Consider the following 21,288-nt stretch of genomic DNA (forward strand, 5'->3'; position numbering starts at 1 on the left):
AACGTCTTCAAGCAACTTAAAGAAGTCCAGACGCTTTTCTTTGCAAGCTCCTTTGACTTGTACAAAATGTTTCTGCACCATGTTTTTTGAAATGTATATTTGTTATTTACAACCGGTTCGATCCTGGTCGTTGTGTCCTTGGGCAAGACACTTTACCCTACCGCCTACTGGTGTTGGCCAGAGGGGCCGATGGTGCGATATGGCAGCCTCGCTTCTGTCAGTCTGCCCCAGGGTAGCTGTGGCTACAACCATAGCTGCCTCCACCAGTGAATGTGAGAGTGAATGAATAGTGGAATTGAAAAGGACTTTGAGGGTCTCAAAAAGCGCTATATAAATGCAATCCATTATTATTATTATTATTATTATTATTATTATTATTATTATTATTATTATTATTATTATTATTATTAAGCAGAGAAGCCCAGACCTCCTTCTCCCCAGACACTTTCTCCAGCGTGTCCTGGGTCTGCCCTGGGACCTCCACCCAGTGGGACATGCCCGGAATACCTCACCCAGGAGGCACCCAGGAGGCATCCTTGTCAGATGCCCGAACCACCTTAACTGGCTCATTTTGATGTGGAAGCATAGCGGCTCTACTTTGAACCCCTCCCGGATGGCTGACCGCAATCTTGTTCTTTCACTACCCAAAGCTCATGTCCTTAGGTGAAGGTGGGGATGTAGATCGGCCGGTAAATTGAGAGCTTGGCTTTTACACTCAGCTCTCTCTTCAGCACAACAGACCGGTACAGCGTCCGCATCACTGCAGCCAATCCATCTGTCGATCTCCCCTCACTTGTGAACAAGACCCGAGATACTTAAACTCCTCCACTTGGGGCAGTAACTTGTCCGTTACCCAGAATGGGCACTCTACCCTTTCCCAGCTAAGGACCACGGCCTCAGACTTGGGTGTCCTGATTCTCATTCCTGCCGCATCGCACTCAGCTGCCACAAGAACGAATGAATGAGCTCAAAGGAATTATTATGGACAAGTGATTTTAATCCAAAATGTCAGCACTAACAAACAAGAAATACGCTGTGCTGTTATTGTCTTTTGTGTGTGTGTGTGTGTGTAGGTAGGCCGAAAAGCACTGCACTGGGCAGCAGGAGCTGGGAATGAACAGGCTTTGCGTCTCCTACTGGAGCATGATATGGACATTAATGAGACTGACAGTGTAAGTAAACTTGAACTGATACAAGAACAATTTCTCACTTCCTTAGTTACAAAATTCCTTTGTAAGTTCAAGGGGGAAGCTGAAAGGGGATTGTATTCTGTTACAGATGTGGATAAAGACAGCGGCACACACCTGTTCCTGTTACAGTTTGGTTCGGTGCATTCATAGTTGGAACATTGTGGGGTTGTCGGCATAGGCTAGTCTGTGCATGCATGCAGATGTTGCGCTCATGCGGACCCTACTAGTCTCGCAAACGTGGTAACGATAACACGCCCATAACACCATTCCTTGATATGGGGAATAACTCACTGTGGATTTGTATTGTTGCTGAAGTTATTTTACCCTGGGTTTTGCTGTCAGTCTCATACATCTACCACACTAATTAACACTAATTAAATTGATATTTAGTTCATAATGGGTAGTGACATTTTTAGAATAGTTAGAATTATAGCTAGTAGCTTTGTCTGTGAATAGCCCTACAGCCATATCCTGCTTGTAAGCCCATGTGTACAATAAGAATTCAGTAATCTAACAGTTAGCTAAAAAACATGCCTTCAGTTGAAATGGTTGAGGGTAGTTCCCATACTCACCTGACATGCTCGAATCCACTGTGTCTTCCAATGAGCAGCCACACCAATGTTTGCCAAAGTTGTTCAACTGGTAGTCATACATCAGTATTCCCCTGCATTGGTTCTGGTTTTCAGGGGGTACCATCAGTTGTCAGACACTGGGGGTCATTTGGCTGTCTGTTTTCTCTGTATTATTGTAGGGTCTTTACCTTTAAATATAAAGTGACTTGCAGCAACTGGTTATGTGATTTGGCACTATATGAATAAAACTGAATTGAAAATAGAATTGCTATACCTTGTGAAAACCATCATTTAACATAATCTTAGAGAAATTTGACAATGATGGGTTTGTTATGCTGTCTGTGCATGCAAAGAGCCAAAGTTGTGTTAGCAACATAATGCAGTTGTTTCTGTCCTGGATGCAGTTTCCATCTTACTGTCACGGTCTTGTCCTTTTTGTGCAATAAGAATAATAGCAATGTACATATACAAACTGTGGACTGTGCCACTATTTTCGTCCTCCAGCACACACTAAATTCAGCTGATTGTAGCGCAAGTGCAACTGGAATCGATAGGCAGGCAGACTAAATTCCAAGGAATTAAACTACTGGGAACCAGTCTTCTAATAGAACCGGTTTTTGATTCCCATTCCTATGTCAGACATTTTTCTCTGTGTTCCGATTCATTAGTTTGTAAATATCGTCCACAGTTTGGGATGAATGCTCTGCTTCTGGCATCCTGGTTTGGTCACCTAAACATCCTACAGATCCTGGTGTCCTGTGGAGCCAAGCTCAACTCTGAAAACAAAGTAAGAGCTGCCATATTTCATTGAACTGTTAAAAAATCTGAATTTAACAGGGTTTCTTTTTTTTTTATTGGGTTGCAATGCAACTTATTTATAACAAGGTTATTGTCTTGACCTGATATCCTTTTCATCTTAGGACGGTCTGAATATGCTGCACTGTGCTGCTCAGCGAGGACACATCAGAGTATTGGAGTTCATCTTGGCGCACCTAGAAGGCATCAGTCTAGATGGAGTTGAAAAGGTGACGGACTACTAGCTTTACAGAGCAATTTTGTACTAACTGAGTCATAAAAAGAACAAACACTTCCTTTCTTTTCTCATCTCCTAGCAAAAAATTATTTGCGCAAAATACACTGCCCCCCAAAAAGGAACATTTTCAAAACATAAAATCATGTTGGATATCTATACTGATATGGACTAAGTAATGTGCTAGGAATAAAGGATGCCACGTCACTTAATGGAGTGGAAGTGAAAGTCAAAATATAAAAAATGATGCCCTCACATATTATTTTTTCAGTGGTGTAAAACTTGTTCAGAAAGTTTTAGCAGTTAAATATAATCCTACTGTGGTGGACCACTGGAGGCTCGACTCACACCCAGTTCTGAGGAAGTGTTGTTGCTGTGTTTTGGAGGGAAAAGTATTCAGTTGTGTGGTAATGAGTAATACATGAGGAGTGTTAGTCAAGAGCCCTCGTGTCGCCTGTATTTACCTCCACATTGGTGACCCCTGACTCAAGCATGCTGCAGCCTGATGGTGGCACCGGCTCCGCTCTGGATGCATCAGCGGCTGCCAGACCTCTGCCTCCTGCTGCAGCTGCCTTTGCTGTGGCGCTTGAGCTGCCGGACTTTTGGCTTCACGATCCCCCGTCGTGGTTCGTGCACATGGAGGCTTAGTTCGCTCTTCGTGGCATCTTGGCTGACGACGACACGAAATATCACTATGTGGTGGCCTTGCTCGACCCGCTAGCCACCCGTCGTGCATTGACTCTCCTCTGGGACCCAGGGGAAATACACCACCCTTAAGGACCTGCTTCTTCGGCGCTATGCCCTTTTTGACGCAGAGCGAGCCGAAAAGCTCCTCTCCCTCTCAGGCCTGGGTGGCAGTACGGCTCTGGAACTGATGGAGCACATGCTATCCTTGCTTGGACTGGACAACAGGGGATTCCTCTTCGCTCTTCGCCCACATCTTCTTCCGACAGCTGCCGGTAGCCGTGAGAGCCAGCCTCGCCAACTCTCCGCTCCTGGGTGCGAAGGATTATCGCTCCCTGGCTGAGGTAGCGGATCGTATTCTCCTGCCTCGCCGGCGGCACCTTCCACTTCCCCGCCGACCTGCCCCGGAGCATCCCACCCTTTGCTTATGGCAGAGATCGTGGCGCAGCGGCGCCGTGGACAGGACCTCTGTTTCTACCATCAGCGTTTTGGCGCCAGAGCGGGCCGCTGCCTGCTGCCTCATGCTTTTCCGTCCCCGGGACACGGGCCCCGCCAGCACACAGTAGCGGCCGCGACCGCTGGTGACAAAGAAAAACGGCTCTTCATAGAAGACTCGCGGTCCAGGAGATGTTTCCTGGTCAATTAGCTCTAGATTCCCTTCTAAATTCGACCCCTTCCAGTTTGCCTACTGGCAAACTCACTCCATTGAGGATGCCATTTCCTTGGCTCTGTACCGGAACCTTGCACACCTGGAGAAGAATACCATCATCCCACAGCATCTGGTAGGCAAACTGGGAGACCTAAGCTTTAGCCCATCACTATTGAATCTGGTACAAAGCGCTTTGAGTGCTTTACTACTTAGCTGACCAGATCAACATCCCAGAAATTTTATTTAGTTGATGCTATACTCAGATTAAGTGTTTCCTAAAATGTTTGAGCAGTGTATAAGCAGTATATCAATAAATCAAGCTGAAAATGAATGGAGTTTTTATTATATGGATATTAATGGAATTATTATATCTTGTTTGTAATAATAATAATACTAATGCATACTTTATTGATCCCTGTGGGGAAATCCTGCTCTGCATTTAACCCATTCACTCAGTGAAGCACTATTGTATACACTATATGTAACATATGTGTATGTCTTTCTGCTCAGTCAGGGAAGACAGCTCTACACCTAGCTGCTGAACATGGACAGCTTGAAGCAGTTGAATTTCTGATTGGAATGGGTTACATGCCTGGTTTGAAGGACAAGGTACACACACACACACACACACACACACACACACACACACACACACACACACACACACACAACCCCGTTCAGCTATCTTAGTGAGGACCTTCATTGACATAATGCTTTCCCTAGCCCCTTACCCTAACCATTAAATATGAATGCCTAACCCTAACCCTTACCCTAAACCTAAACATAACCTAATTGTAACCCTGACACTAAAACCACATTTTGAGCCTCAAAAATGCCTTGAAATGCCTTCAAATTTGTGAGGACCAGGTTGTGTGTCCTCACAAGTGACTGTTGGTTCTCACAAGCAGTGTTGGTCAAGTTACTTGAAAAAAGTAATCAGTAATTAATTACTGATTACTCCCCCCAAAAAGTAATCCCGTTACTTTACTGATTACTTATTTTCAAAAGTAATTAATTACTTAGTTACTTAGTTACTTAGTTACTTTTTAAAAACACGATTTACAACCTGAAGAGGTGATAAAGTGATAGATCTTTCAGCCCAATTCTACTTTTTCTACATAATCCATCATACAAAATGTAATCAAATGGAAAAGTCTCTTTTTTTAACTTGTTTTATTAGTTTTAATCTTTTAACTTTATGCATCAAGCAAAACATTTAATTATATGCAACATTCTCTGACTTGAATAAATTAGTTTAACATTTAAACCTATTTTCTGCACATTCCAGCACATAAAATAAAATATTTTGTGTGTTTTCACTCACTCTTTCAAACAGATGCAAGTAAAACACAGCAGAAAATAAATAAAGTCAAAGACTCAGCGGTGCTTTTGCTCTATTTTCACCTGTAAAGCAGGAGCAGGGTAGGCGGAGGGTTACCCTGGTGTAGGTGTGCTGCGGTCAGTTGAAGAATCCGCGCGAGTGTCTCTGTGAGTTTCCCATTACGTCGTAGCTACTCGGTGCTTGTTGGAAGTTTAGGGGTTTTTTTCGCTGTAAAAAGAAGTTTTCTTCCCACGCACAGCGGACACTAATGTTTTTGTCACTTTTTATTGAATCAAACTCAAAGTAAGGTCAGTACTTCCACACTTTAAACGCTGCACGCTCATACTCTCTCCCGCACTCGATATATTATCCATTGTTGATCTGCACACAGCTGCTGTCACCAACGTCGCACTCGCTTACGTCACTGTCATGAGACATTCTCGCAAAAAATCACGGTTTTAGTAACGCAGTAACGCAGCGTTCCTACGGGAAAGTAACGGTAATCTAATTACCGATTTTGCAATAGTAATCCCTTACTTTACTCGTTACTTGAAAAAAGTAATCAGATTACAGTAACGCGTTACAAGTAATGCGTTACTGCCCATCTCTGCTCACAAGTATAGCAGAATGCAGATTTCGGTCCTCACAAAGATAGCTAGACATGGACACACATACACACACTTTGAATCAGCAGATGTGTTTAGCCATACAAGCAGAAGCTGTGCAAAAAAGCTTTGTTAGGCTCTCCCATACTTCTGCCAAGGTAATTTGTGCTGAGCAGCAGCCAGCATTTCAGAGTTTTGAAACTGACTTGAAAAGATGTGTTGAAATGTTTATAAAAACAAGGCCAAGTGAGAACCATGACTATTTACATTGTAGATTCTCAATGAAGGCATCAGAACTATGAATGAACACACATGGAATTATGAAGTAAACGAAAAAGTGAGAAATAACTCAAAACATTTTTTATATTGTATATTTTGATTCAGATCAAAACAGCCACCCTTTGCTTTAATTACTGCTTTGCACACTGTTGGCATTCTCTGGACGAGCTTCATGTGGTCGTCACCTGAAATGGTTTTCCAACAGCCTTGAAGGAGTTCCCAGAGATGCTGAGCACTTGTTGGTCCTTTTGCCTTCACTCTGCGCTCCATCTCATCCCAAACCATCTCCACTAAGTTTAGGTCAGGTGACTGTAGAGGCCAGGCCATTTGGTGCAGCGCACCATCACTGTCCTTCTTGGTCAGATAGCCCTTACACAGCCTGGAGGTGTGTGAAAAATAAATGATGGTCTAACTAAACGCAAACTGGATGTGATTTGTGTATATATATATATATATATATATATATTAGTTATTATATATTGTTATGTCTGGATTACAGAAAGAAAACACGCCTATGCACCTAGCAGCAAGGAAAGGGCACGCAGAGATCCTACAGAAGATCCTAGAGACTGGTGTCAGTGTGGATAAAAGGAATATAGTAAGTATGATGATGAGCCTGTACACTTAAAGGGGTATGTTCAGAAACATTTACGAATCCTTCTCTTTTGTACATGTTTATTCATTTTAAGCGGTATAAATTACATTTTCTATCAGCCCACAGTGAAAAACCCATAATGACGATGTTAAAACGTGTCTTAGTAAATCTAGAATATTTCTTAAAAAACACAAACCAACATTTTTTAAAAACATGTCAGAAATACTACTCTCACTAGATGCGGAGAAGGCCTTTGACAGGTCGAGTAGGTTTCCTCTTCTCGACCCTGTCAAAGTTTGGCATAGGCCCTAATTATATTTCCCTTGCTAAGCTGCTTTACACAAAACCTCGGTTAACACAAATAATATAACTTCTAGTCCTTTCCTCCTCCACCGCTCTACAAGACAAGGGTGCCTTCTGTCCCCATTGCTGTTTTCACTTGTCATAGAACCTCTCGCCATTCAATTACGCTCTACAAAGGATTATAAAGGAATAAGGAGATTTGGTGTAGAACATAAGGTGTCTCTCTGTGCAGATGATTTGTTACTATATATCACTGACCCTACTAAATCATTGCCAAAAATTCTGACAGTTTTAACTGAATTTGGGAAAATTTCTGGATACAAAATCAACCTAACAAAAAGCATATTGTTTCCTGTTAGTTCTTTAGAAAAGTTAGATAGCGCTACATTGACTTTGTTTCCTTTTACCGTCTCAAATACTTTCAAATATCTTGGAATAACTGTAACCCGTGAATTCTCTGGCCTTTTCAAACTTAATTTTATTAATTTATACCATCAAACTGAACAGAACTTGGAAAGACTGTCTAAACTGCCCATCTCGCTTGCTGGACGAGTAAATATCATTAGGATGAGCACTTTACCCAAATTTTTATTTTTGTTTCAATGTATCCCAATATTGATCACAAAAACCTTTTTTAAGAAAATAGACCAGTTAATCTCTCAGTTTATCTGGAACAAGAAGACACCCAGAATAAAAAAGATATTTCTCCACAGAGCCAAGATTACAGGAGGAATGGGGTTGCCTTGCTTTCAGCTCTGTTATTGGGCCTGTAACATACGTTGTATGTCATTCTGGGGCGGGGAACATAGACCTGATTGGGAACGGATGGAAAGTTTGACTTTTTTCTCCAATACTCTTAAATCTTTGGTTCATTCAAACTCAGATCTGGGTAAGCATAAATGTAAAAATCCGGTAGTGTCTGACTCACTAAAAGTTTGGTCTCAAATTAGAAAGCATTTTCATTGGCGTCAATGTTCAATCTTTACACCATTAATCCATAATCAAGCATACACATTGTTCTCAGGATCCACATTCCAGTTATGGACTTCCAAAGGGATACACACAATCAAGGATCTGTTTATTGATAATCTCTTTCCTTCGTTTCAACAACTTCAGCAAAAAATTTTCCATAGAAAAAGATTTTTTCAAGTATTTACAAATACGTCATTTTATTAAAGAAACGTTTCGATCCTTTCCCAATGAACCACAAAAGCTAGTTTCAGATGATCTGTTCCCGATGAACCCGCTAAAGAAAGGAGCTATTTCCAGGATCTACAACCAACTTTCGCAAATAGACAGTACAACTACATTGGATCACTTGAGAAACAGTTGGAGTGAGGAACTGGGTACTAACATCACTGAAGATCAATGGACCAAAGCACAAGAACTGGTTCACTCCACTTCTGTCTGCTGCAGGCACGGACTGCTACAATTTAAGGTCCTGCATAGGCTCCATCTGTCAAAACTGAAGGTTTCAAGGATGTTTCCAGGGGCTGACTCAAGATGTGATCGATGTGGCCAGAATTCTGCCTCACTGTGTTTGGACATGTCCCAGCATCGCCACCTACTGGTCTAAAATATTTAAAACATTGTCTGATATTTTTAAAAAAACAGCTCCCCCCAGACCCAGTAATGGCACTTTTTGGTGTAGCTACAGTTAAAAACTTAAATAACAAACAAATTCATGTTTTGAGCGTTAAAACATTGCTTGCAAGACGCCTTATACTTCTGAATTGGAAAAATAAAGCCCCCCCAACTCACTCTGCTTTGTTAAGAGACACAATGTATCATTTACAGTTGGAGAAAATTAAGTTTTCATTGAGAGATCATGTTAAACGGTTTTACGTAATTTGGCAGCCCTTTATAGATTACTTTAATAAGTAAGCTGGGAGGGATGGCCTCCTCCCATATCTGCTCCAAGTTTATATATATTGGTCTGGGCAGGTGTATTGTTCTTTTTTTCCCCTCTCTCTCTTTCTCCTTTTTTTGTTTTTTTTTTGTTTTGTTTTTTTGTATATATATATACTCATTTAGGTATATAAATATGTATGTATAGACATAGATGTGTGATTGTTTATATAATGGTAATTATATTTTATGTATGTTTCACTCTAATAAGAAAAATAATAAAAAGATTAAAAAAACCATGTCAGAAATCTTTACATATGTTCTATTGATAAGTCTAATTTCCAACCTTATGAATGTATCCTGAAATAACGGCAGCATTGCTAGGAATTGCTTCTGCTGATTGTAGTTTCTTAAGGTAAACTATCCTTCAGCCTCATCCCACACACATGCTGGTTCAGTTTTCCACAAGAAATTCTGTTTGTTCTTTAGTTACTTCTGTTATTTTTACTAGTTAGTCAACAGACATATTACAAGGTTTACAATTATTGTAAGAAGTAGAAAATATACCCTATGCTTTTGTTAGACTCATTCCCATACACTCCCATGGAAACTCCCACACAGTTTCTAATATAAAATGTCTTAAATGCATGCTCAAGCATCCAGGTAAGGAAATTTCAAAAAGTTGATTCTGTTCATCTGGATGTAGTGTTTTCAGTGGAAGAAATTTTTTGTCACTCATCCAAGGCACCTAAAAAAGCTCCAGCCGATCCAGGAAAGAAGGTGAAACTGCCGTCTAAGCAAAAACCCTTAGTGATCCCGTATGTATCAGGAGTATCAGAACAATTGGGGCGATCGTGGCTCAAGAGTTGGGCGTTCGCCTTGTAATCAGAAGGTTGCCGGTTCGAGCCCCGGCTCGGACAGTCTCGGTCGTTGTGTCCTTGGACAAGACACTTCACCCGTTGCCTACTGGTGGTGGTCAGAGGGCCCGGTGGCGCCAGTGTCCGGCAGCCTCGCCTCTGTCAGTGCGCCCCAGGGTGGCTGTGGCTACACCGTAGCTGCCATTACCAGTGTGTGAATGTGTGTGTGACAGGATATGTAAAGCGCTTTGGGGTCCTTAGGGACTAGTAAAGCGCTATAAATACAGGCCATAATTGAGACACATTTTTTTCTAAACACAGAGTTACTATGGCTTTTAAACCCCAAAACACACTGTGCCAAAAATTGGTTCCACCAACACAAATAGAATAATATAGTGTTCGCTGTTAAGTGCCAGGAGGTTTGCCATGATTTGTACATCTGGGAAACCAAACAAGGTTGCATGGCAATTATCTTGGGGCAAGATAGTAACCCCAAGTTTCTCTCAGATGCATCCAGCGCGCGAAGAATGTGTGTGAACATTAGATAAAAAGGACTTACATAGAAAGCGCTATACAAATACAGGCCATTTACCATTTACCAAAGAGCATGTGCGAATGGGTGTGAGTGCATTTACCATTTACCGTTACCATGATAGTTTACTTGTTATGCACCCCTAAGAGTACCGAAGAAAGAGCCCATACATCTCTATGACAACCGTGTGCCCACCCCTGAAGCCACCCATTCTGCCATCCCAAACCAATCCCACCATCAAGAACAGCGTCCCACAGGGAGCAAGGCTTTGCAAGCCATAGACCCAGATGAACGGATGCCCCCCAGATCCAGCACCTCTGGACAGGGTGCAGGAAACAGGGTTGTTATAAAGGGTTTAACAGAAGTGTTGCATTAATTGTTTAGGAATTATAGAAATTTTTATACTCTTTTAAACCTTTGAGGCTCAAAAGCATTTGGATACATGGCTGCCAAGCAGTTTTGTGGCCATTTAAGACTTTTCCCATAATTATTCTATCAGTAATTAAGCAGAGATATAGAGATAAGTGTTGAACTTACATTTAGTAGATGTCCAGTGAAACCCTTTGTATGAGGTCCAAAGAGATGCTGACACAAGCGAAGGCTAAGATTGAACAAATTACAGAAATTGTAATTGCCAAAACACTTGTGTACCTAACTGTGTGTTGTGTTGCAGACCAGAGCAGCCTTATGATGTCCAGAACCTTAAAGAAGGGTGAATCCTATCAATCAGTGGGTCCTGCCACTGAAGCATTTTTCTTGTTTTCTTTTTAGCCATCCACTCACCCATTCAGGGTCATTGATGGGCTGGAGCCTATCTCACCTCCATGGGGAGAGATGCAGGGTATACCTTGAACAGTCTGCCAATCTGTTACAGTGCTAACACAGAGAGGCAGACAACCATTTACACTTGGCATTGGGTAGCTGTTTACTGGAACACTTAATATGAGTTTTAAGGAGATGTTGATGAAGCAACAGAAGCCATCATTAAATGAAAAACTAAATAAACATATCAGAGAGAGATTAAAAAGTTTTATGAGGAGCCAAAATAACATTTGGGACATTTTCAACCAGAAGGAATATACTAGCCAGCTCAGACAGTTTACAACAAGGTGTACACCACTGGTTACGCTCAAGAACAGTAAGACCAGATTTGAATTTGCCAAAAAATAAAAGAACTTTCACAGCATGGGGAAAAACTATTAGCAATGTTAGTTTATGTGGTTTCCTCAGTAAACTGGGTGAGGTAGCTGACTCCTAATCACAGCGATTTCTCTAGTTTCAAGTAGCCTGGCCCTTTGACCCAGGACCTGTTGGCCTTGCAAGACCCTTCTAAGCAAAAATGATTCCTACTCACCAAACTCTTGGATCACTCAAGCATTTTGAACCTGAAAAAACACATTTCTTCATGCTTGTGAATAATAAGCTTTAAACTGTAAAAACCTTTGACCTTGATTGTACCTGTTGTATTGTGTTGTTGTAGGATGATCTCACACCATTGCACACGGCAGCTGACGGAGGTCACTATGAATGCGTTAGACTTCTGCTGGATTCTGGCTGTAATGTCAATGCACAAACTAATGTATGCTTGTTTACTTAAATATGCAATTCAAGAGTGGGTTGGCAGTGTTATTTTCATGAATTAATATTTATCTTCTGTCTGTAGAGAAAAATGAATGCTCTCCATTATGTGGCACAGCATGGTCATGACAGAGAGGCCAGCTTGCTGCTGAAGGCAGGAATCAATGTAGATGCTATAAACAATGTAAGCACTGTTAGCTATCTCCGGAAAAAAATAATTATGATAATTCTTTTAAAGTACCCATATGCAAAAGAAATAGAAGAAATTTATAAAAGACTTGCATAAGATTTGGCTTACTTCATATAAGGCTTATATGATTTACTCATGAAAGTGGCCACTTTCTCATTACTTTCATATATTGTTTTAGTAAGTATCCAAAACAAGTTTCATTTATATAATTTATCAAAGGATCTTATATCTGTTTTCACTCTTGTATGCTTTTCACACAAGTTTCACATAACACAAAGCTTTATAAGATTTATATATATCTTTTCCATATGGGTATTCTTACACAGTGGTATGTTAGCATGTTAGCATTTTGGTGCATAAAATGAAGAAGAAATCTAAAATTAGGCAGTAAACACTTGTAAACGTTTTAAAAGTTAATATCATAGAGAGCAGCTTTTTAATACCTGTTTCTCTTTGAAACAGCAACACTGCACACCACTCCACCTGGCTGTTTTCAACAATCACACAAAAGTTGTACGATTGCTTATCGATGCTGGCAGCAACTTGAATGCCACTGACATTGTAAGTACAAAGTTCCACAGCCACATGAACACAATGCATAATAAAATGTCCTATAATACAGTAATTTTACTTAATGGTTGTCTGTCATGTGGGCGACAGAGGCAGCAGACCGCACTACACATTGCCTCAGAACATGGCTGGCATGACCTGGCTGAGATGATGCTGATTTCTAGAGTTAGTCTCAGTCTAACTGATAAGGTACCACACACAGCTTCACACAGAATATTATGTACACTGCTCAAAACAATAAATGGAGTACTAAAGTCACACATCAGACCTTAAAAAATATTCATGTTACTTTGACGTACGTTTTGAAATTCATTGAAAACAAGAAGGGGTCAGGGGTCACAAAGGTCAGTGAAAACCATAATCATCAGCCTTTTGAAGGCTGGATGAGATGGTGGATGGTGGTGGGGGGATCTCCTCCCAGATTTGGATGAGGGATTCAGGTGTGTGAAACATGAGGGCCAGGCAGTGACATCAGTGTCTTCATCATTATATAATTGCCAGGTCACTGGGTATTGCCCTGCAACACAAACCCAGGACCGAGTGCATTAAGACAAGCTCTGAGGATTTCATCCCAGCAGTACAGGGTACTGTTGGCTAGCATGGTTAATGATAAAGGAGCTTTACACAACATAATTTACCAATTCAAACCTGCATACACACAATTCTATCTAGCATTCACACTGCGATGAACTTTCAGCTCTGGCCTGTCTCCTACTATCTGCTCCTCACTCTTCAGACTGTGCTGGGAAACACAGGCTACGTCCACACTAAAATTTGAAAATGGCGTTTTTGTCTGAAAACGTTCCGCGTCCACACTATCGTTTTCAGTCGTTTTCACAGAGTTGTGCGTCCACATTGAAACAGCCGAAAACGCTTCCGTTCCAGTCCTGCGCATGCGTGAAACGCAAGAAGATTCGGCCTGCCTCATTTCCGTCTGCCATTTATTTACTTTTCCGGCTCTTTGAAACGTCGCGGCAAATGTTGAGGAAAAGCACCGAGTTTTTTAAATGGACTAACAATGAGCTGGAGTTGTTGCTGCGAGTAACACAAAAGTACAAAGTTGCAAAAGCGAGTGAGAGTTAAAGAATTTGAAGAAAAGCTCTGGAGCACGTACAGACTGATGTTAATCTTTAATAGCGCTGTCAAAACTGAGAGCAAACAAAACAAACGCTGTATAATGCCCTCCGCTATCTTAGTTTGATTGGTCACATGACTGCATCACATCACTAAAATGTGTCATCGTTTTTGAAAAGGCTCGGGATTCGCTGTCCACACTGCAACACGAAAACGGCTTTGGATAGCGTTTTCAAAACGCTGCGTTTTCCTTCACCGAAAACGGCGTCTCAGTGTGGACATGGCCACAGTGTAACCTGGATGTGCTGCAGGTACTCTCTCATCAAACCAGTACTGACGAGGATATCAAAAAGCAATTCTAGGAGAGAATAATGGTCTGTCCCATCACCTGCAGAATCATTTACTTTATGGAGATTGTCTTGGAACTGTAAGAGCAGTTTGGCGAGGAAGAACAGCTAGCAGGTCCAGCGAGCATGTGGTGTGGAGGTTAGCTGGATAACTCAAAGTCAGTCAGTTAAATCGAACAACACATTTATTTGATGTTAGCAACATAAGACCATACAAGCCAAGTCTCCACGGCTCTACTCTGTCCGTACGTACATGTGCGGAGATGGGTAGTCACCGGCGCCAGCCCGTTACAAAGGTATGGTTTCTCTCAGAACAGACACACAAGCATGTAATGGCTGCCACACTATACTCACACACCCACTACGAGACTCCCCCAACTACTACAGTTGTTAAAAGTCCGCTTGTTCATTGTAACTGTTTATACTACGTTACCCATGATGCACCTCGGTATCTGTACTTCCGGTTGGGAACGTGTTCAGCGCAGTTCTGCACAGATGAGAGGTGTGTCGGAGGATAACGTATTTACTTGCATTCCTGTATGACCACACACACCCATATACACACTCACACCCCCTTTACCTGCATGTGAATACTGTAATGCCTCCCTACCAACGCTGTACATCCTGTTGATGTCATCTGCCACCTCCTTAGTAAAGTAGGGCAACCCCCTCTAGTGGTGCTATAACACAGTAAGGTTTGTCTTGGAACGTCTTCAGTACACCTGTTTGATTTGCACCAAAAAAAGGTGAAATTAATTGATTCACTTACACTTCCGAAGACGACAGCTTGATATCCGTAAAGTTTAACTTGTGGTTGATGATCAAGTGTTCCTTTACTTTTTTGAGCTGTGTATTTCACATTGTACACTAACAAATAAAAACAGTTTTCAGTTGGTGCATTGATCCTTCTATATCATATTAATTAAGATCTTTGTTACGCTAGTCTTAAGTAGAATATTTATCTTTTTTCACACCATTTGAAACCTTGATGCGTAGTTCACTTTTTCTTTGTCCGGACAAAGTTAATCTTGTAGCACAGCATCATGATAACTGTTTTAGTATAGATTCAGATCTATGACACTCATAGCTGTGTCTTCTAACAAAGCAATGCTTTTCTGGCCATCTAATGTACACAGCAGGGAAAAACATGTCTGGAAGTGGCAGCAAGAGGAAACCATGTCGTCCTGGTGGACATGATAATTAAAGCTGACCGTTTTTCTAAATGGGAGAAGGTAAGTGTTGCTAACGCTATATTAATACTAAATACACTCTCCTTATATGAAATCTGTGCTCATATTCGATAAATACATTTTCACTCTTTTCCAGCGTATCAGCACCCATGTCCTGTTGAGTTTTTCACATTATATACATATTAATTGTTTTGGATTTTGTAATAAAAAAAAAATCCTGGCATACAGGCATAGTTATAAAGAACGAGAACAACTCAGAGCATACACTATGACTAGGTCTCCAAGATGCTTAAAACATAAGAAATCAGGAAGGGGCATGTAAAGGAATTTCTTTTACTTATGTATTAATCACATTATTTTATTGTATGATGCTTTGGTGCCACTGGATTTTAACATGTCTCACACTCATACAGTAAGACAAATGGTGGGGGTGTAGTAAGGAAGTTGGGGGAAGCAGACAACTCCACAGGAAGAGTCTTTTGTGTCTTTGAGGACTCTGGGAGGCAGCAAGGGAGTGTGAAACAGCTGTGTACTGCCTTTTGTTCCTGGAGATATTTAACTGAGAGCCATGCTGGGCTCAGACTCTGCTGACCGTCTGTCCCGCGGTCATGCAGGGACTTCATCAAGCTTGGTTGTCTGTTCTTTGTGTGTTTGATTAAAGAATGTTAGCTACCGCTCACCGCTCGTCTGCAGGCTTTATTTAAATGGAAAACTTCCACAACAGCCAACAAAAAGCTTTTTGCTAAAAAAAAGATTCAGAGCAGAAGTTTTTTGCACTGCATTTTAAAATGAAAACATATTGCATTTATTTACAATTAAAGACACAGAGCAGAAAGTGTGTTACTGTTTTACATCCACAGACACACAAGAAAAGAAGCAGGCAACATGAGGTCAAGTTATGGCAATTTTATTTGTGCATTTCAGTTTTTAAAAAACAAGCAAACGTCCCAAGAAGAAGGATGGGGTGAAAGAAAGGTGGAGATTTTAACATTAGGAGGAAGAAACTATTGATGCTGCTGAGTCAGTTCTTCCTCAGCAGTCTGCTCCAGAATCCCCTCCTGTCCTCAGCTTGCTTTTCTTTTTCTTTTGCCTTCAGTTCGTTTAAGGTCTTGTTGAGCTGCTCCTCGGCATCTTTAAATTTTTCTTTCAGCTGCTGTTTGGCCAGTTTCCCTTTGTGTTTGAGGAGCTCTTTAGCTTCCTTTTTGTGCTTTCGCATTTCTTTCAGTGCGTCTTTGCAGTCTTTCTTGGTCACCGTCATTTCTTTCTTGAATACCTTCACCTCAATTTTCTCTTCTGCAAGTTCTTCTTGCACTTTCATCAGTTCCTTCTTCATGTTTTCAGTGTGACTCTTTGTATCTTCCATTTCTTTCTTTGCTTCCTGTATTTTCATTTTCTCTTCCTCCAACACTTTTTGAGCTTCCAACAATTCTTTCTTCAAATTTTCAATCTCATTTTCTGCCTCATCTTTACGTCTTTTCTCCTCTTCAAGTTGTTGCTTTACATGCAGTAATTCCTTCCTTAGTGTTTCAGCTTCAGCTGTTACATTTGCAGCTTCTTGAGTTGCCAACTGCATTTTCCTTTTTCCCTCTTCAAAAGCTTCCTGCACCTCCTGTAATTCCTGCATCACATTTCCTGCCTCCTTCTTTGCAGTTTGATATTTATTGTTGGCTTCTTGTGCTGTGCTTTTCTCTTCCTCCAATGCTTTTTGAGCTTCCAACAGTTCTTTCTTCATCTTTTCATTCTCCTTTTCTGCCTGTTGTTTTCCCATTTTCTCTCCTTTAAGTTTGAGACCCACATGCAGTAATTCCTGCAATACTACATCAGTTTCAAACTTTGAATCTTTAGCTTCTCCTCTTGATTTTTCTGCCTCTTCTTTTAATTTGATATTTTCAGCCTGTATCATTTGAACTTCTTCTTGCAGGTTAATCAGCTGTACTGAATTGTGAGGTGAAGCACTCGCCGATCCTCTTCTCGTTCTCCCTCGATTCATTTTGGCCTTTTAAACAAAGGAGCCAACGTTTTGTAGAGGAGTGAAGTGAAGTTTTCGATGTTTCTTCGTCAACTGTCGTTTGTCCTGCACAGAGATGCTGCTGTAGATGTGTCTCTAGCTGTGTCTGGATACAATGAAACATGCTGGAACTAAGTGCTTGTGTTGCACAGTTCTTCACACTCATCTCCACCAACCCTAAAAAATGAGTCTCACTTTGCTCATATAATGCCAGGAGTGTCTCCATATTCCACAAAAGTCTGTGCAAACATGTAACAGTATCCCATATTCATATGAATATTATTGATATTATAACAAAAGCTGTCACCAACACAATTGTCCCAAGTGCTTTTTTTATTAGTTATTGCAAATGCTTGATTGCAGTTCTTGCTAGATGACAAAACCACGTATTAGGTTTAGAAGGAAATGACTTTTGGAGGAAGCAAGGGAGTGTGAAGCTTAAGGTGTAAAACAGCTGTGTACTGCCTTTTGTTCCTGGAGAAGGTATTTAACAAACCAGCTAAGTATCTTGTAAATTCTTTGTGCTAGTTTTAAAAGCAAGAGGTACTGAGAGTTTGTTTTCTTTGTACATCAAATGCATAAAACGTGATAACATCCTTTTAACTTCGAACGACTCACAAAACTTTCTCCCTGTTGAATTCAGGATCACGGGGGATGTGAGCAGGTAAGAAGACCTCTGAGCTTCAAACAGGACCATCAGCCAGAGACACAGCACTTCCGTTCTGTCTTATGGACCCTCGCCACAAAGCATCTGTGTTATGGGGAGTGGAAGATTCTCGCTCAGCATTGGGACTTTAGTGAAGCACATATACAAGCTATAGAACAACAGTGGACAGGTGAGCAGTGCTGAGTTCCTAAAAAAATTATTGACAGTTTTATTGCTATTTTTATTACCTTTTTTGTACTTGTTGGGTTTTTTCATATATATATATATATATATATAAATCTTTACACAGGAAATCATACAAGTTTGAAAAACTGTAATATAAGGCCTGTAATGTCCAGAACCATAGAAGCACTGTTTCATGGGTCCAGTGATTTTATTGAAAATAAATTCTCAAATTTGGCACTGACTGATTCACTCTACAGCATTCTGAGTACCTGAGGTGATTAACTCTGGTCTAGGTCAATTTTAACCCAGATCAAGAATTCTTTCTACAATTCTACTACAACAAATGAACTACAGATCTATTTAGAATATATGGATAGTCTGACATGAGTAAATGGATGCTTAATCCTTAATATTTCAGAGAGCAGATGGTGTTGTTTTTCTTTTGGTTTTTTTACAACATCACTTTTTTGTAGAAAAACGTCTATTATCATACAATATCTTGTCTTATAATGATGACCTGAAGCACAACTACAACTGCCTATACCTGATACCTGAATCTTGGTTAACCAGAGAGATAAAAGCCAGGAGAATAAACCAGATGTTCTCCACTGAACTACCCAAAGTATAGTCTGAATGGCAGCAGAACAAAATGAGAACAGCCCCGCCAACGCTGGAGACAGAGCAATACTGAAGAGTATATGTAAGAAGGATGCAACACATAACAGAAATGCTCAGTGCCTAGTGGATCTAAGAGCAGACTGCAACAACCTCCCTGAAAGGATCCAGTAACCATCACAGTGGCAGACATGTCAAGCAGAGGGATTGGACAGCACCATTCCCTGCCATGTTTAACACCTACTGGATAGGGAAGCTAACAAGCTAACTCCATTAGCATCCTGCAGCACAAATGAACCAGGTGCTAATGGTTGAGACCCACCCGGAATGTCTAACCGAAGGCTGTCCTGATCCCCAAGGATCCCAAGAAGGGGCCGGTCCCATCCAACTACTGGCCAATAACTTGGCTAAACTGCCCACCAGATTGCCCTCCTCCTGAATGGTAGATACTGTACCTCCGTCCATCCAAACCCACACTTGTCCTTGTTGGACATAGTTGGATATAATTGCTAATCTTTCTCTTTGGGTAGATTGGTCCTCCAACCAAGAGCAGTCTCTCCAAGATGACAGCAGTTTGCAACATGGATTGTAATAAGTTTTTCAGCTTTTGTACACTGTTGCAAGAGTTACATTCTGGGCACAGCTTTTTTCTTTAATTCCAAATGCCAGATCTTTGACACCTTGCTTTTAAACTCTATTTGACTTTTAACCTGTTGAACCTTTTTTTTAATTTAAAGTTGAACTTTAAATAAAATATTAAATTATATAAAATAAAATATTGTTTCATTTTGTTGGAGCACTTAAAATGTAAGATATCAGGATGTCATTCAGCTTTGCTTACTGGCCAAGTACCTCGCTTGCTTAACGCTGGTCTGTGGTTACAATACAGACCCAGTGGACTATATGAACTAGTTAGTTACTGTGATTCTATAAATGTTCTGATGGTATAAGAACTGTCTACAGTGACTGTGTTTAACTAAAAGTTCAGATGGATAATGCTTGATATAAATCTAAATTGAAGGTAAGAAAAGCTTCAAAGATCATGGTCACCGGATGCTGTTAATCTGGCTTCATGGAGTGCTCGTAGCTGGAGAAAACCCTACCAAAGGCCTCTATGAGGGGTTGGTGGAAATCTCCCGGACAGATTTGGCAGGTGAGCTAATCAGGGAGGTTACTTCCTTTCACTGGTCAGACTATTTGTCAGTTTTAACAGTCATACAATATTAGTTAACAATATTTCTCCACAGAAAGACCAATAATGCCGTAAGACTGTTTTTCTGTTTGTTCACTGGAATGTGTCTACTTTTTTTTCTTTTCTCTGTTTTCCTCTTCTGGTTTGTTATCCAGAGTTCATCCGACAGAAGGCAAACTCCCAGACCAGCTCTCCTAAAATGTGCTGCGTAATGTGACGGCAACAAGTTTATGCTTATCATCGAGCTATTGTGTTAGCTTTGTTAAAACTTTCTTTATTTAAAGAAATAAAAATGTTATTTTCTATAAATAAAATTACATGATTTGAATTGTGAGTCACATAATGGTTTACATTTTTTAATGAAAGATAGGTGTGTAGCAGCCAGGGGAAAGTTGCTCTCTATTTATTTCTTTTTTTTTTTGCCGTGCAATTTTGTCAGGTTTTCTCTACTGCAGCACTTGAACTGTGTTTACCTAGAAGGGCTGTAACAACAGCCTTGCACTGCTGCAGATTTCCATGTGCTGCATCCCATGCCAGTTATCCACACACAAAGAAAGGACAAGACAAGCTGCCCCTAACCTACCCAAAATGCCCCACGCCTGCTGCTTAGGTGTGGGATTTTGCTTCCCCCAAAGGTCCTTGAGGTTCCTGAGATTCCCTAAAGCGCAGATCGTACCTCCCAACATGGGCCAGCTCGCTCCACATGATAGTGCATCCGAGGAGGCGTGGACCCCCCTGCGGAGGCGTGGACCCCCCCTGCGCATGGAGAGACCAAACCATGAAACTGGCGACTCCGGGCACTGGTGCTCCATACTCCTTGCAGGCCCCCTGCATCCCAGACCCCAAACCCCAAGACCCTCACACCAACACTAGTTCACTGGATCTAAGACAGAGCCCAGCTCCTAACAAAAAGCGCCCCTCACAATGATGCTTTACAACACTGCATCTGATGTTTTGTGTTGCACTTGATGTTGTAAGGCTTGGATGCAGCTGCTTGGCCATATAAACCCATTCCATGAAGCCCTCTATGCACTGTTGTCGAGCTAATCTGTAGGCCACATGAAGTTAATATTTGCCTCTCTGCCCTTTGTCCTCCTCTCAAACCGGCTGTCACTCCCTAAGCCGTGGTCTGCTGGAGGTTTCTTCCTGTTAAAATGGAGTTCTTCCTCCACACTGACTCCAGGTGCTTGTTAACAGGGGCTCATCTTACTGTTGGGGTTTATTGTA

At 41.1% G+C, this 21,288-nt stretch overlaps 1 protein-coding gene across 9 annotated transcripts in view; it reads left to right on the top strand.

Moving 5' to 3' along the window:
• The window catches only part of ankdd1a (ankyrin repeat and death domain containing 1A), a 33,319-nt gene extending 12,318 nt beyond the window's left edge, over positions 1 to 21,001 (top strand). For 2 of the 9 annotated variants that reach the window (XM_080299412.1, XM_080299264.1), the window contains 13 exons: positions 1,074 to 1,172; positions 2,451 to 2,549; positions 2,683 to 2,787; positions 4,636 to 4,734; positions 6,830 to 6,928; positions 11,946 to 12,044; positions 12,129 to 12,227; positions 12,696 to 12,794; positions 12,894 to 12,992; positions 15,361 to 15,456; positions 18,066 to 18,258; positions 19,891 to 20,022; positions 20,672 to 20,934. In XM_080299412.1, coding sequence (XP_080155538.1) covers positions 1,074 to 1,172; positions 2,451 to 2,549; positions 2,683 to 2,787; positions 4,636 to 4,734; positions 6,830 to 6,928; positions 11,946 to 12,044; positions 12,129 to 12,227; positions 12,696 to 12,794; positions 12,894 to 12,992; positions 15,361 to 15,456; positions 18,066 to 18,258; positions 19,891 to 20,022; positions 20,672 to 20,934 — 1,581 coding nt within the window. Of the gene's footprint in view, positions 1 to 1,073; positions 1,173 to 1,291; positions 1,431 to 2,450; positions 2,550 to 2,682; positions 2,788 to 4,635; positions 4,735 to 6,829; positions 6,929 to 11,945; positions 12,045 to 12,128; positions 12,228 to 12,695; positions 12,795 to 12,893; positions 12,993 to 15,360; positions 15,457 to 18,065; positions 18,259 to 19,890; positions 20,023 to 20,216; positions 20,390 to 20,671 lie in introns of those variants that run through there. The other 7 variants (XM_026185981.2, XM_080299605.1, XM_080299501.1 and 4 more) reach the window with 5 other exon arrangements.
• The last annotated feature ends 287 nt before the right edge of the window (positions 21,002 to 21,288 follow it).

This window comes from Astatotilapia calliptera, chromosome 1, assembly GCF_964374335.1.
Source record: "Astatotilapia calliptera chromosome 1, fAstCal68.1, whole genome shotgun sequence".
NCBI classification, from domain to species: domain Eukaryota; kingdom Metazoa; phylum Chordata; class Actinopteri; order Cichliformes; family Cichlidae; genus Astatotilapia; species Astatotilapia calliptera.